Genomic DNA, 16446 nt, shown 5'->3' with positions numbered 1-16446 from the left:
AAGTATTAACAGGACATTCTCTTTATGAACTATTTTAAAGAGTAATTTCTAGACATTTTTCCATGATTTTCCCACAGAGCCTTGCACTTGGTAGGTTCTCAATATGTACTTAGTGAATGAACGTTACCAGTATTGTGTTAGTGAATGTATGTACTTAGTATGTACTTAGTATGTACTTAGTGAATGAACGTTACCAGTATTGTGTTAGTGAATGTATGTACTTAGTATGTACTTAGTATGTACTTAGTGAATGAACGTTACCAGTATTGTGACACAGTTTGAATGAATTCTTAATGCCTTCTAGCCATGCTATGTAAATGTAATCAAGATATAATTACATCAGGCTGTCAGATGCACAGCTTTAGAAAGGAAAGTTAGGGAAATAAAACACAAGTTTATATACATTAAATTAACACAACTTATTAAGTAAAGACATTTGAGTTAAAATGAAGCAAACATTTAAAAATTATACTTACGTATGGTCTTCACTTGAAGTGATGACATCATTATTTGGAGTTACTGAAGTTGTTCCAGACCCAACTAACATAGGCTGGTTTAAAAGACAGAAAAATGACAATGATTTTCTACCTTAAAATTCCATTAAAGAAAAAAAAAAATCATTAAAATTGATGAATGCTTATATAAACACACATACAAATTGCTAATATATAAGATCTATCCAAATTTTCTTACAAACAGGAATACATAGTAATAAAAGTTTCAACAGCCAAAAATAAGCTCAAATTAACATTTAGGATAGTTTCCAATGCTCCAAAAAAATTTAAATGTTACTCAGTTTAAACTCCCATTTTACCTAAACTAAATACATATAGTCAAAGATAAAAATAAAAGTTGTATTGGAACTCCTTAGCTCTTCTCATCTTTTGAAGACTTGCTCTCTCTCACTCCATCCCCCTTTCTGCTCCCCACATACACAAGAGCCATGAAGAATCCACCAAAGACTTAAAAATTGTGCTCTACTCTGGCACAGTAGTTCACACCTGTAAGGCCAAGGTGGGCAGATCGCCTGAACCCAGGAGTTCTAAACCAGCCTGGGTAATACAGCAAAACCCCATCTCTACAAAAAATTAGCTGGGCATGGTGGCATGCACCTGTCATTCCAGCTACTCAGGAGGCTGAGGTGGGAGGATCACTTGAGCCTGGGAGTTTGAGGCTGCAGTGAGCTGTCACTGCACCACTGCTCTCCAGCCTGGGCGAGAGAAGGAGATCCTGTCTCAAAAATAAAAATAAAAATGCCCTACTTATCTCACGGGCTTGGAGGAGAGCCTTTGGTGAGAGGAAGGAAGGGATTCTATCAATCCTGGGACAGTCATAATGATTAGTATTCATCATTTTTAGTTTAAATATGTTATCTATTTTTTGAGACTTATTTATTTTTAGGGACATTATGGCAATTTTTTTTTTACTCAGAAACATCTAAAAAAATAAAAAGGTCAATAAAGAATATGAGTCTCAAGACTTGCTATTACACAATATGAACCTGGAATTTCTTCAAAATGTAGAAGACTGCCAAAACATCTTTAATTCCTAGAAAGTCTTTCTCTACAAATGTATCAAAATATCCGAAGAATTGCTCAATTCTAATTTATATGTCCAACTAACTATTTTGGAGAGTTTAGACAAGAATTAATACAGAAAATACTCCGTACCTTTGAATCCTTTGGCTTCTTTTTCTTGCCTTTGTTTTTCACCTTGGTAGAACTAAACTAAAAAATGGGGGGAAAATCAGTGAACACTCAAACAACAGCATTATGAATCTCAACATAAAGAAACCATATTGGTTTTCTCAGACTAGCCATAAGTTAAATGTACATAAAATGTTTAACAAAAATAACACTACAGTGTATCAGCCAAAGTGCTATGATTTATAATAGAAAACAAGCAAAATTTAATAATACCTAATGTTATAACTAAAATTAAATTGTTCCAACATTTTTATCTTATTTTCCACAGGGTTGGAATGTTGTTTCAAGTAATTAATCAGACTTTTAAGTAATTCCAGTTATACGCTATAATAGTATTTTTATTATTAATGTATTTCTTTCACTAAGCCACACTAGACATTCTGCACCTGACCACACACTGGGGCACAAACAGTGAATAACGAAGCCTTCAGCTCCTTATGGGGTATATCAGCTGTGTTTCCCTGCTTAGTCGGGCAATATTTGATGGAGCAGATTAAGATAAAATTTCATATAGATAGATGATTTGCTCCTGAAAATCAGTAAACGGGCATCTTTCTCTTTGAAAACTGCCACAATGCTGTGCTTTTCTCTATTTACTCACTTTCCTAAACTGAAGAATTTCTGAAGAATGAATAAAAGGCAACTGCAAACTACTAAGGAAGACAACTCTGGAACTGTTTTAACTTAAACTCAATTTAGAGCGACTCAAAACAAAGTCCCTTTGTTTTCCTTCTAGAGCAAAAATTAAAACTTTAGTTATTAAAGATAACTTTTCATTTTTATGCCAGGAGATGAAGAACTCTTCCTTTCTTAATTAGAATATTAATGTTTATCAGCTCTGAAACTTCAGGGAAATTGTCTAATTTAAGCCTCATAGTTTGCTGATTATTGCTCCAATTCTGGGAAGACTGGCAGTGACTTTCTAATGAAACAGTACGTACTACCCAGACGTCCTTTTAATGTGGTTCTTGAATACTGGCTGTGATGCCAATAAACACTGGCCTGGGTCCCCCTCTCATCCTCGGTTTAACACAGATTAGAACATAAGATTTCAAGTGATCAAGTAACTTACCAGTGCGTCACCACTGTCTTGTTTCCTTAACACAGTACAGCGGCTATCTGCAGGAATATACAGATGGTTTTGTGAGGAAACTAAATATTTACATTTCCATATAATACACTAAAGCCTTCAAACAACTCCTGAGACTACTGGCACAGGCCATGTTCTATTCTTTAATAGGCTTTGACACAAGTGTGGTTTAGAAACCAAGGGCAAAATGGCTGACTAAACAGGAAACCAACTACAAAGAACCATAGAACTTCAATCGGATTCAGCATAATGTGAGTGCCTTCTAGGTGCCATCTATGCTGGTGCTGGGAATAGAGATGCACAAGACAGTCCCTGCCATTGATGAACTCCTGCTCCACTGCCAGAAAGACAAACAGACAAACACCTGTAACCCAGCATGCTAAGTACCACATGAAACACAAGGCAACAAAGCTCACGAAGGACTCAAGTCTGCAGTCTGCATGGGAGAGGCCCACAGGAGGGGCAAGGAGGACTCTGAGGAAGAGGGGACATTTAAGTTACTTTGGAAATGAACAAGCAAAGGGGTGGGGCATAGCTGGGGGAACTACATGAACAAAGACAGGAGTCAGGAAAGCACAAGGCAGGTTTGGGCACAGTCAGAAGTGGGGTGTGTGCTCAGAGACAGAGGATGATGATGAACCCAGACCCCAGATGATGTGAACTTAATTTGTAAGTAAAACTAAACAAATGTTTCCCAAATTGAAGAGTTAAAAGAATCAGAGAGATGTTCTAGAAGAGTCACTACCTGCAATATAAGAGGAAGATGGAAGAGTGGGAGAGTCTAGAGGCATGGAGTCCAGTTTGGAGGCTACTATAGTAGTCTAACTATGGAAGACAACTAAGGTCCTGGCCTTGGGAAGAAGTGGGGTGGACAGCAAAGGATAGATCAAGGACAAAGCTCATTTGGATTGATGACAAACAAGTTATACTCTTAATACCGAAAACAAAGAATTGAGACTAATTACAGAGTTTCCCGTTTAAAAACTAGATATACAATGTTAATGACTGAGATAAATTGAGGAAAAACAGATCTTTGAAGATGTGACAGGTGGGTTCAGTCATACTGCTTCAAGGGGTTCTTTGGCTGTCTCACAGAAATACCCTAGGGAATCATGCATGAAGAGGTCGGGGAAAAGTCGGGGCTCTCAGTTATCACAGTACTAGTGACACTGTCGAACACTCTAATCTACAAAATCAGTGGATTTTGAAAAGTTTTAAGAAATATAAGCATTCCTTTAAATGAGGAGATAAAACTGAAAATGTTTGGGGTGAAGGTGGAAGGCAGAGCTACTGGACTTGAGAATCCATTGAGATTGCCAATAATTTGGTTAGTGGCTTCTGACCTCATGACTAGAAACAGAGAAACAGTAGCAGCTGGAAGTGCTGTGTTTTATGTGTAGAGAACACAAGTTAAAGGACGACTGTATGCTGAGAGGGAACTGTGTCCTTTTTAGTTGTCTTGTTTTGTGATCCAAACATGCATCAGATTTTGTAAGCTCAGTCCTGGGACAGCATTTTATTACCAGCAGCAGCAAACTGATGGTAATAAATTCAGGCTATCAAGTAGCATGTCACCTTCAGTCATGAAGCAGTATCCTGAAAAGATAAAGCCATCTGTATTTGAGTGTGCTCTTTTCTAAGAACTTTTGTTGTCAAAAGTAAGCTTTCCACTTCCTTATACTGCATTGGAACTTTATCATCTGTGACACCATCGTACAAGGCCGGACCTTTTAATGTACTCTTTAAAACAAACAGCATGACATTTAAAAGTCTAACTCCTAACAATACATAGAGGAGACTTCTGATTCTGAGGGATTTGGGGATTATCATAACATGTTTATGTAGCATGAAAGGTAAGAAATTATTATTTAGAATCTAGGAATATGAGAATTTTTAAGTACAACAGGACCACACAAGTCACTGCCTCCAAATCATCTCATTTTAATATGAGGAAATTAAGATCTAAGAGAAGAGAAGGAATTAGCTGTTAGCTAGCTAGTTAGTTCAAGCTGGACTCCATGCCGTTACCCAAATAGGCCCCCCAATTCCAAATAAGCCCTGACACCCAGCTTTCTAACTCCACTTTCACATTCACAGCCCATCTGAGACTCTACCCCTGCACCACAGCTTTCCTCTCTCCCAGGGAGAAAGAAAGTGTTGGGTCCTTCCTTTGATGCCCTTGGCACTTTCTCTGGCTCTCCTGTATTGAGCTTACTACCATGTTACTGTTATTGGTGCATGTTTCTTATTCTCTTTTCTAGAACACAAGGTCCTCAAGGGCAGAGACAAGTGTAAGCATTTCTGAATTCCTTCTTAACACCCATCACTGGGCCCACAAGGTTTTTAATGAACTAAACTAAGGAAGAAGCTGTGCCATAACCTACTTTTCCTGACCCCTAGTTCTAGGCTCTTCCCATTAAAACATGGGGCATCCATTCTAGATTTTGCAAACATCGCCTACTTCTGCAGGCCGATGTTTTCTAAAATGCTACAAATCAAACCACTTGCTAATAGATTCTGTCAATATAACATGCAATCTTTCCCATGATGCTGTGAAAATATCTAAGACGGGCAGAATATTGTGTATTGTTAGCATAACATACCCACATCTGAGTATCTCTTTAACTGATAAAGTAAAAAAGCTTTATGATATAAAAAAATTGCTACTGTTAATCACTAACTTCCCCACATAAACTGGTTGTACCATAATAATTTTCACTATTTTCTTTGTTATGTATTTAAACAAGCTAGGTCCTTCCCAGATTTTTTTCCCCTTAAGGTTAAATGTAATATAAATCTAAATTCAGTCCACATACCCATTATATCAAAGAATTCATCTAAAGCACTATGCAATGCTGGGAACTTGTCTCTGTGTTCTTCTAGCAGCCATATTAAACAACGGGCTTCCTTCAATGATGTTGGCTCAGAGAAATAATCAAGTTGCTTTCCTTCTATAGAGGCTAGTTTGTGACCATATTTCTCATGCCAGAGGAAAGTCAAGATACTAAAATCAAGCTGTTTAAGAGATGCTCCATAACGAGAAAAGAAAGGTCCTGTGGCATCTAAGCCTGTAATAAAAACAAAACCCAAATCAGAAGAGGAGGGAAATTATTTACTGTAAAATCACATTCAGTCGCACATCTCTGAAAGCAGCTGACTATAGTTTGCTTAAATTCTCAGCAAAAACATTTAAATAGTTGAGAACAGATTCGTTCAAGCTATTAGGCATTTTAGAAACACCATTTAACATTGTTAGACTAATTATAATAATTCTTGTCTATTAGATTTGAATAATGTGGACCAAAGCCTTCTACTATCATAGTTACATTTATTAGACCTAGGAGATGAAAGTATGGCATTAAATTTCTTTAAAAATATAACAATGAGGCCAGGTATGGTGGTTTAGGCCTGTAACCCCAGCACTTTGGGAGGCCAAGGCTGAAAGATCACTTGAGGCCAGGAGTTCAATACCAGCCCTGGCAACATAGCAAGACCCCTATCTCTAAAAAAAAAAAAAAAAAAAAAATTAGCCAGGCATGGTGGCAAATGCCTGTAGTCCCAGCTACTTGGGAGGCTGAGGTGGGGGGATTGCTTGAGCCCAGGACTTCAAGGCTACAGTGAGCTATGATGGCGCCACTGTACTCCAGCCTGGGTGATGGGGCAAGATCCTATCTCTAAAAAAAAAAAAAAACCCAAACAATGTTTTCACGAATTCATAATGACTTTCATTCCAATTAGTATAAACTAGCAAGATTTTATGTTTCTTTATATGGATTCCATAGTAACAAAACATCAACAATATGCAAAATCTTCCCAAATGTGTCTAAAAGAGGAAATGGGTAAACCCATTCCCCAACACCTAAAATAACTGCTCCTTATTCCCCAAAATGTGGGTCCTCACCCTCCTCTACAAAAAATCAAGCTGGTCAGTTTGCCTACTTTTATTCTCCACTCTCCAAAGTAGAAAACAGGGTGACTGCAATCTCATACACACTCCTACTGAAACGACAGTGAAGCCCCACTCCTGATGAACGGCTACCAAAAAGAAAAAAGGAGCTCTGTCCAATTTCTCCATCGTGCCTCTAATACAAAACGGTCACTTCTTCCAAGGGCCTCAGTCAACAAATGAAGTCAATAAATGAAGCAGAGATTGCTCAGAGTCAAAATTACCCTAGACTGCTTGCTTCCGGATTAAAGAGTTAGCTTGCAGAGATCATATTGCAGGAAAATTAGGATCTTTGAACACCAGAATCAGGGACCATGTAGAATACTCACACAGTAAAAGATTTATGAGAGCCCAGTGAAGAAACAGCACTCGCCCATTCCCCATCCACGTCAAGAGCTTGTGCTCAGTGAGGGGAATGCAGGCAGGCAGTGTTCACTATTGAAATGTTAAATTTATCTCACTAGTGTTCTATTACTTCTCTCTCCCTCCCTCCTTTCCTCTCTCTTTTCCTCTCTTCATCTTTTGCTGAACATAAACACTGACCTCTCTTATGTTAAATATGTGCACGATATAAGTCCACCCAACAGACGTTTTATGAGAAGTAAAATTCCAGGATATGAAAACTGCTTTACTTCTTATTTAAGTAAGTGTGCATTTTACCTCAGGACTGCAGTAACAGCCTTACTAATTAACATGCTTGAACTCATTTCACAACTTCAAATAAAAATTGCTACTTTAAATAGTATACATATATCCTTATTAAAATGATACCTTTAATCTTCAGAATAAACATAGTTTATATCAAAAGACATGTTCACCCTTTCCTGCCAGTGAGCTGGAGGGCTCAAGTGCTGCATTTACCTGAATGAACAATGGCTGGCAGTCTTGACCGTGTAGCATAACCCAGGCAAACCTACTTCTCCAATCCTAAGTATCTCCTAAAGCATGTTAAAGCAAGCAATAACTTTATAATGTGCTTACTTGATATTCACTAGTGACAATCTTGTCACTTAAAAATAACTTTCCGGGATCACAAATCCATGAGGATCTATGCTCAAAGCAGGCATGTTCAGCTGTCTAACTATGCCAAGCTTGCTGCCATCTTACATTGTCTCTTCTGGCAGAAACTGACCAATATCTTCTCTGAAACCCTAGAATTCTAATAGCCCCATGTTTCTAAACATTGGGGACGGCTGGCAGAGGCTTGGCAGGCCCCACTCTGTGGTCTGCTGCTAAAGGCCCTGCCTGTTTCCTGTGGCTTCCTTTAGCCTTTTATCTAATAGCTGCCAACTGAATAAACTATTGTGCTAGGCCAGGAGCTATCCAGTCACTAAGATAAATAGTGCCCTGGTAGGTGCCCAAAGCATCCCTACCTCGTGTCACACAACAACTGCATCTGCAGCTGCCTTCTTCAGTCCTACATGGCCTTAGGCAAAGCGCCTGCTTTGGGGGAAGTCAGGGGGCTTGCTCACTCTTCCCTTCTCCCAGCCAAGTTACTAAAGTCAGAACACAGTACAGAGTCCTATAATCCTGTGATTTACCACAGCTTAGTCCAACCCCAGGATATGTTTCTCTTAATCTCTAGATACAGATTTGCCCTCGGTGACCCTGAGCAATTAAGTCTCATCCACTCTTCCCTCTAAATTTTTCTTCAAAGAATCTGAATTATATATTTGTCTTCTCAACACAGCTCCGGAGCAGGGGCAGACTCCAGGATGCGTTATTTACCATGGTTGTGCCTAGTATTCACACATCTACACATTTACAAATAGTTTAGTCTAATATAGGTCTGGATTTCTTTACTGACTGGTCTTTCCTTAGATTGCACCTTTTGAAAAAGTATACTGTAACCTACCTATAAAATAACCTAAAAATTGTGGTGTATGTGTGTGTATGTAATAGTTTTTTTATTTTTTAAAGGCCTTCATATATTTAGTTCTTTTTTAAAAAAATTCTTTTAGAGACAGGTCTTGCAACATTGCCAGGTTGGTCTCAAATTCCTGAGCTTAAGCAATCATCCTGCCTCAGCCTCCCAAGTAGCTGGGACTGGAAAAGTATTCTTAACCATAGAAATGTATAGTCCTGCATTTAAAGTTATAAATTATATGACAAGAAAATGAAAATGACTCAGAGACCTACACTTCCCCTTCCTATTAAAGTATATTGCTCTGGAATATAAAGGGACATACCAAAGCTATTAAGTTTTTGGATCCAGGCGGCTAATTTGGGCTCCACTTCTTTAAGCTCACTCAAAACATGCAGAAATATTCTTGTTTTTACTCTGTTCTTTTCTTGAATCAAGTGACGAATAACATAGTCCACTGCTTCATTTAGAAAATTTCTGCTAGAAAAACAGGTTGTATAGTCTTCTGTGCTCAAAACTTTCCAAGAAAGCAATTCTTTGAGAAGCGTGGCTGTATTCTGTATGCCAGATTTGATTTTGTCAGCATACTGCTTTATACACTGTAGAATTCTGTCATCAAGGAACTGACAATGCTGAACATTGTCTACAGTTTCTAAGGATAAATAACAATGGTTAAAGTGATAAATAGGACTAATTCACAATGATATAAACTTAGAAATAATGTAAAATTACATAATATAAAATGATTCAGATTGATTATATTGTTTTACTAAACAACTCAAGAAACTTTAATTAGAAATATAAACATTTAACAATACTTTTGAAAAGACATGAAGTGCACGTTAAAATAAACATATCAAAAGCAAGCATTTTATACCCTTCATTCTGAACCATTCATGTAGCATTTAAAACTTAGTTCCTCTAAAATATGGCCACTTCCTTCAACAATCCTAACTCAGCTTCATCAACTACCTTAACTTTACATACAATAAATATGTTTAGTCATTAAGCAAGGAAAGTTAAAATACAATCTCTGAAAGGTTTTTCAGTGCTCTTTACACCAACCCAATTCTGTCTTCGAGTAACAGAAGACAGTGATAATATTAAATTAGTAACTGAAATCTTCATTTCAATATCAATGAACATAAGGCCCAAAAGATGCTTCTATTTATACTTTTAAATGAAAGTATAATATTCATATCATGGCTTTGGCTTCTGCATACCTTTCTGCTCTTCGTTTTTAGGTGGATTACTTTCTCTTAAGTCCTCCTCCATTCTTTCTTGTGCTAATTTTTTTGCTTCTTTTTTTTGGATCTTTCTCTTCAATTTTTTGTCTTCTTTCAGTCTTAGTTTCTCTAGGCTGATAAACAATTACAATTAGTGATAACTCGATGAACTGCTTTCCTTTGACTATCGTAGAAACCATCTTCCAAGCAATACATTAGAAGTTCTTTTTAATTAGAGCCCAGCCTACATCTTCCATTCAATATAAGAAACTGTCAGTATTGTCAAAATAAGGGTACTTGTTTCATGAAAACAAGAACCTCAATGATTAGGTGATGTCTAAGGATGCAGTCTACAGATTGTGTAGATGTCACTTCCATGTATGTAAGTTACTTCATAAGGTAAACAGAAACAGTACAAATTACTCTGCAAAATAATTCATGTAAACTCTCATTTCTAAGAAAGGTCCCATAGTAAAATATAGTTTTCACATCCCAATAATAACCCACAACACTATAATTTGGTTGATCTGGTTACAATGAATTCTCTCCAACAAATAATTCTGTTCATCTTTTCTTTTGCTTTTACTTGGTCACAAATATTAAAAAATAATCACTTCTTAGAAAGAAAAACAAGAAGCAGGACCAAAAAGAAAAGAAAAAAGAATCTGAATTATTTGATCTAAACAAAAAGCTATAGAGAAGTAATAATTTAGACAGTACATTGAGTATTTCAGGGTAAAAAATAGTCATAGGTTCAAAATGTTTATTGAAGAGAGATAAAAAGAAAAATACGCTTTTGGAATTAAAGTTTCAACAACAGACAGCAAACTATATAGTTTTTATATAAATGCCAAATCTATTAATCAAACATGTAACTTCACAGCATCAAATGTTCTAATTTTACTTGTAAATTCAGCCACTAGATAAATAATTCTGAATCAAGTTTTTAGTATTTAGTCATTCTAGGCTAGTTCTCTTTAAGTTTTAAATTTCCATAAAAATCATTTCTAAAAAACACTTATTTGGATATATGTATACACAGCCAATTTTTTAAAAGGCATAATTTAGAAATCTGCATTTAACTGAATTATATTCTAAGAGACATCATCAAACCACTGATTGTTAAAAATCTTACCTAGAACATTTCTGTTTCAGAATAGGTCTTGGAGGAACCTTTTCTTTTATGACCTTGTGTTCAAACTTTAAATAAAACAAAGACATCCAAAATTTGTCTCATACTCCCATGACATAAAACACAAAACCACAAGTGACAAGTATTTCAGAAGCACACATAATGTTCAGTTTGATAGAGAACAGTGATGATGTTCTGACCCAGACAAAAGCCCAGAAAGCTTTAGCAAAATAATTTACTGAAGAGGAACAAGAGGGTAGACACACTTGAGGAAAAATATTTTTAAAAATTAAGAGTAAGCAGATGATCTAATAAAGTGTAAATATTATTACGACTACCCACTCCTGCCACTCCCATGTCAAGAAGTTAAAGGTAATCCCTCAAGATGCTCTTCCCCTTCCCTAAAAACCTGCACACCCACTAATGCCCAAAAGTTTACCAGGATTAAGAAAATGAAGTTATCAAAAAGAGTAAAAACAGTAAAACTAAGATATAAAAAGCCTCCTTTTCCTATTAAAAAATAAAAGAATATACAAATGCTTTCATTACAATGAAGGATTCTCACATCCAAGTATTTCCTATATTTTCTTAAATGAAGTAATTGCTTCTTTCCTGGAAAATATCCAAATTACATGACATCTACAAATTCAAATCATGTTTCAAAAGGTGTAAACATTTTGGTTATCTATTTAACCCCTTTATTACTTACTTCACATTTAACTTGACCACCACTGCTGAAGATGATAATCTTAGAAATGACACCTTCACAGTCAGGGGTAAGACACATTCCTTGTAGAAAATCCTATTTGATTTAAAAAAAAAAGAAAAACAAGAAAAATGTTACGTCTAGGGGGGATAAATCTATACATGTATACTACTTTTACCAGTAGGAACAGTCAAAATATGGACTAAAACCATCTTCAGGGAAGTGGTGAAAATCCTTACTCACTGCCATGTGAATTCTAAGGCTTCCATGTAGGAAAAACATACTTTCAGGTGTGGGTCTGACCATGTGACCTGCTTTCATCAATGCAAAGTGACCAGACATGATGTACACATGTCTAAGCAAAAGGTTTAACAAACACTTTATAGACTGGACATTGTTCTTTTTCCTCTGACACAGGAAGATGTTCCAGAAAAGGGTCATTCTTCAACTTAGATTGAGAAACAAGGAATAGAGCCAGACAGAATAAAGCTGCTACAGCCCAGTCCCAGCCAACAACTGCAGAACTGTAGGACAAGTCATGTAAGCAAAAAACAAACTTCTCTGAATGTATGCCACAAGATATTTGGGTTGTATATTACTTCAGCATATCCTAGTGAAAGCTAACTAATCTAAAGAGCATATTTAAAACCATGGGAATGGTTAAGACCACTAAAAGATGGTATATCACTAGAGAAACTCAATTTAGGTAAGACAAAGACATAGCAGAAGTGACTCAAAGGTGACAGTTATTTACTCACATCATTATATTGTTAATTCATTATGTGAAAATGTACAAAATGTGAGAATTTACTTCTACCAAACTTTAATAATTGCTATTGTTAACAGATACCTAGTACAACTGCCTTACTCTTTCCCAAATAAGAACAGCGGTCTGCATAAGCCTAAGAAGTGTAGGAAAAGGTCCATAGTTTCTACAGATCAGAAACAAATTCTATGAATACAAATAAGATCATAATATTATGTCTTCCCTCAAAGTATGTCTACTTCATGGTAATTAACGTCATTATCTTGATAATAAGAAAATCCCTGGTGAGAAATGGCAGTTTAAAATTGAAGTTGATCCTTCTTCCCAACATTAAAAAAATTGTTTTGAGTTGATTTCTTAGTACAAATTACCGCATCAAATTTTGGTTTTGAAACCTCTAATTCCACATCAAAACTTTCAAGTGGGGTCTGGCACAGTGGCTCATACCTATAATCCCAGCACTTTGGGAGGCTGAAGCAGGATCACTTGGGTCAAGGAGTCTGAGGCTGCAGTGAGCTACGACTGCACCACTGCCTCTAGCCTGGGCAACACAGTGAGATCTGTCTCTTTAAAAAAACAAAGCCTCTATGGTTAATGCCTTCATAATTGTATAAATAAAAACAAAACCTGATTTTCCACTTTATTATTAAAGTTATAATTTAAAACTTTCTAATTATGTGCAGAATGTTCAGGAAGGAATTCTTGGGGGAAAAAAATTGACATACAATAAGTATACTGAAAAATTCAGACAATCTTGTTATGCTTTACCTTGTCAATTTTATCATTAAAGGTTGTACTTTTTAACTTCTTCCAGCAATTCATGTGAAATTCTATTTTACAGTACTGGCAACAGCTGATGCGTATAAAACCCTAGGGTTACAAAAAAATTTGTAATTAACATTTCAAAGATGTCTCTGCACACACACTCACTACAACACACATAAAGACAAAGAGAGAGAGCTTGACTAACATGTTTATGTCCACAGCAAAAAGTCACATTATTCTTTATATCAAATATTTTATAAACATTATTTCATCTGATTTACTAACCATGGACATTGGAACAGTAGGACAAGGGCAGCTACTATCTTCTTGAATAAACCAGTATAACTTAATTAAGTGCCAGACTTATCTCAAATTTTGGTCTTTAGCAGCTAATTCAGTGATCACAATGACCTTTAGATTCGGGACTCAAATTTTATGAGACATGAGAATTGCAACAAATCAGAGGTAACAATCTCACTTTGTTTCCTATCCTCCTAAGGTAGCTGGAAGAGGAAAAGGAATGAGCCAGCCTGCCTTCTCAGGTCACTACCCCAGCCCACAGTGTTTATACATCAGTGGCTCTGGTTCCCATGTGAGATGATGTAGACCTAAGTACAGGAAGGCTGGGCGTGGTGGTTCATACCTGTAATCCCAGCACTTTGGGAGGCTGAGGGGGGCAGATTACGAAGTCAAGAGATCGAGACCATCCTGATCAATAGGATGAAACTCCGTCTCTACTAAAAATACAAAAATTAGCTGGGTGTGCTGGGACATGCCTGTAATCCCAGCTACTCGGGAGGCTGAGGCAGGAAAACTGCTTGAACCCAGGAGGCAGTGGGTGCAGTGAGCCAAGATTGTGCCACTGCGCTCCAGCCTGGGTGACAGAGTGAGACTCCGTCTCAAAAAAAAAAGTCCAGGGAAAGGGGTGGACAACTGCTAACTAGCCAGAGAACTTGGGTGCTTCCAATTAGAGATTGTTTTGAGCCCATTTTAAGGAATGATTTTGCAATTAATGTCCCACTGTACACTCATTATTTACCTTAAAGTCTGGATCAGTTATGTATATCTGGATCTTAGAATATCCATGGCACTTCTGATAGCAACAAATGGCATCTGGCACTGGAGGGAACTTGCATTCTTCAACAAATTTCTCTAGCAGCATCTAAAACAAAATAAACAAAAATGATACCATTACAATACTAAGCTGTCAATAAAAATGTCTGTGATTTCAATAACCTCTTGCCATCAAAATATTTTCAGCATAAGAATGACTAAATTTTTTTCACCAACAACAAACTACATACAACTTTGAAAGTTTTTCCTTTTAAAAGGAAGGCTGATACAAAGACATAAGAGATTTAAAAAGAGGACTGAACAAAATTTTTTTACAGAATTTCGAAAGAATCAAAATTTTGTCCTGTTACAATCATCAAATCTCATTTCATAATTTACAACTCTCAGAAATCTCCCATAAGCATTAAGAGGAAGTCAAGCAAGGCAGAATAACCCTTAGGGGAATCCTGAGGACTTTACTGGCTCCTCTTGCCCGACATCACCTCATCCAGGATCCTAACACTCCCATGATCTTCCTCCTTGCAGCTCTGCCACTGTTGTTTGTGGACTCCCGGCGAATTATTCCATGGCTAATGAAGCCCCCAAGAGACTCATGCCATGCCTCCAGTGCTGGCTTTTTGTTATCAATAGCTCCTGTGCCTCCATCCCAATCTTGTATGAAGAGAGGAAAATCCAAGAATCCCTGTGTTTTATTTTTTATAACAGCTTTGTTGAGATATAATTAACACACTATACAACTCAAGTAAAGTGTAGTTCAGTGGTTTTTAGCATATTCAAGGATGTACCGACATCACCACAATCTAAATTTAGAACATTTTCAACAAGAAACTCCATAGGCATTAGCAGTCCCTCCTCATTTTCCCCTAACCTCCCAGGCCCAGCAATCACTAGTCTGCTTTCTGTCCTATATACAGATTTGCCTATTCTGGAGATTTCATACGAATGGACTCACACAAGCCCTTTGTGTTTGGCTTCTTTTATTTAGCATAATGTTGTCAAGGTTCATACATGCTGTAGCATGTTATCAAGTACTTTTTTGTTTTTTTTTTTTTGAGACAGGGTCTCACTCTGTCACTCAGGCTGGAGTGCAGTGGCATAATCTCAGCTCACTGAAACCTCTGCCTCCTAGGTTCAACTGATCCTCCCACCTCAGCCTCCTGAGTCACTGGGACTATAGGTGTGTGCCACCATGTTTGGCTAATTTTTGTATTGACCGGTTTCGCCATGTTGCCCAGGCTGGTCTGGAACTCCTGAGCTCAAGCAAGCTTCCTGCCTTGGCCTCCGAAAGTGGTGGGATTACAGGAGTGAGCCACCACACCTGGCCATTTGTTTTTGAGGCAGACTCTCACTCTGTTGCCCAGGCTGCACTGCAGTGGCACAATCAAGGCTTACTGCAGCCTCAACCTCCCAGGTTCCAATACTTATTCACCCATTTATCAGCTGATGAATACTTGGGCTATTTCCCATTTTGGGCTATTATGACTAACGCTGCTATGAACATTCACGTACAAGTTTTTGTGAGAACATGTTTTCCTTTCTCTGTACACACCTAGGAGTGAAACTGCTGGGTCATATGGTATGCTATAGTTTGAATGTTTGACCCTCCAAACCACATGTTGAAATCTGATCCCTGGTGTTGGAGGTGAGACACAGTGGGAGGTGTTTTGAGTCATGGTGAGGAATCTCTCATGAATAGACTAATTCCCTCCCTGGGGTGAGTGAGTTCTCACTCCATTAGTTCCCTAAAGAGTTGGTTGTTAAAAAGAGTCTGGCACTTCCCTGTCTCTCACCATATGATCTCTACAGACTGGCTCTCCTACGCCACATGAGTAGGAGCTGCTGAAGGCCCTCACCAGCAGATGCTGACACCATGCTTCTTATACAGCCTGCAAAACCACAAGCCTACTTTTCTTCATAAATCACCCAGTCTCAGGCAGTCCTTTATAGCAACATAAATGGACTGAGACATGGTAACTCTATGTTTAACTGTCTGAGCAACTGCCAGACTATTTTCCAAAGCAGCTGCATCATTATACATTACCACCAGCAGTGTCTGAATGTTCCCATTTTTCTATACCCTTGCCAATATTTATTGTCTACCCACATCCTACTGAGTGTGAAGTGGTATCTCACTGTGGTTTTGATTTGTATTTCTCTGATAGCTAATGATG

At 37.4% G+C, this 16446-nt stretch overlaps 1 protein-coding gene across 6 annotated transcripts in view; it reads right to left on the bottom strand.

Annotated features, from left to right (window-relative positions):
- TTC3 (tetratricopeptide repeat domain 3) overlaps positions 1–16446 on the bottom strand; it is a 120218-nt gene that overhangs the window by 41096 nt on the left and 62676 nt on the right. For all 6 annotated transcript variants that reach the window (XM_033232445.1, XM_033232443.1, XM_033232444.1 and 3 more), the window contains 10 exons: positions 14241–14363; positions 13205–13306; positions 11674–11766; positions 10968–11032; positions 9830–9966; positions 8932–9258; positions 5613–5864; positions 2779–2825; positions 1671–1727; positions 477–550 (listed from right to left, as the gene is read on the bottom strand). In XM_033232445.1, coding sequence (XP_033088336.1) covers positions 477–550; positions 1671–1727; positions 2779–2825; positions 5613–5864; positions 8932–9258; positions 9830–9966; positions 10968–11032; positions 11674–11766; positions 13205–13306; positions 14241–14363 — 1277 coding nt within the window. The remainder of the gene's footprint in view (positions 1–476; positions 551–1670; positions 1728–2778; positions 2826–5612; positions 5865–8931; positions 9259–9829; positions 9967–10967; positions 11033–11673; positions 11767–13204; positions 13307–14240; positions 14364–16446) is intronic.

Source organism: Trachypithecus francoisi, unplaced genomic scaffold (genome assembly GCF_009764315.1).
Source record: "Trachypithecus francoisi isolate TF-2019V2 unplaced genomic scaffold, Tfra_2.0 Lachesis_group14, whole genome shotgun sequence".
NCBI lineage: Eukaryota > Metazoa > Chordata > Mammalia > Primates > Cercopithecidae > Trachypithecus > Trachypithecus francoisi.
Note: the sequence above shows the minus strand (reverse complement) of the source record. Positions and strands in the feature narration are given on the sequence as shown.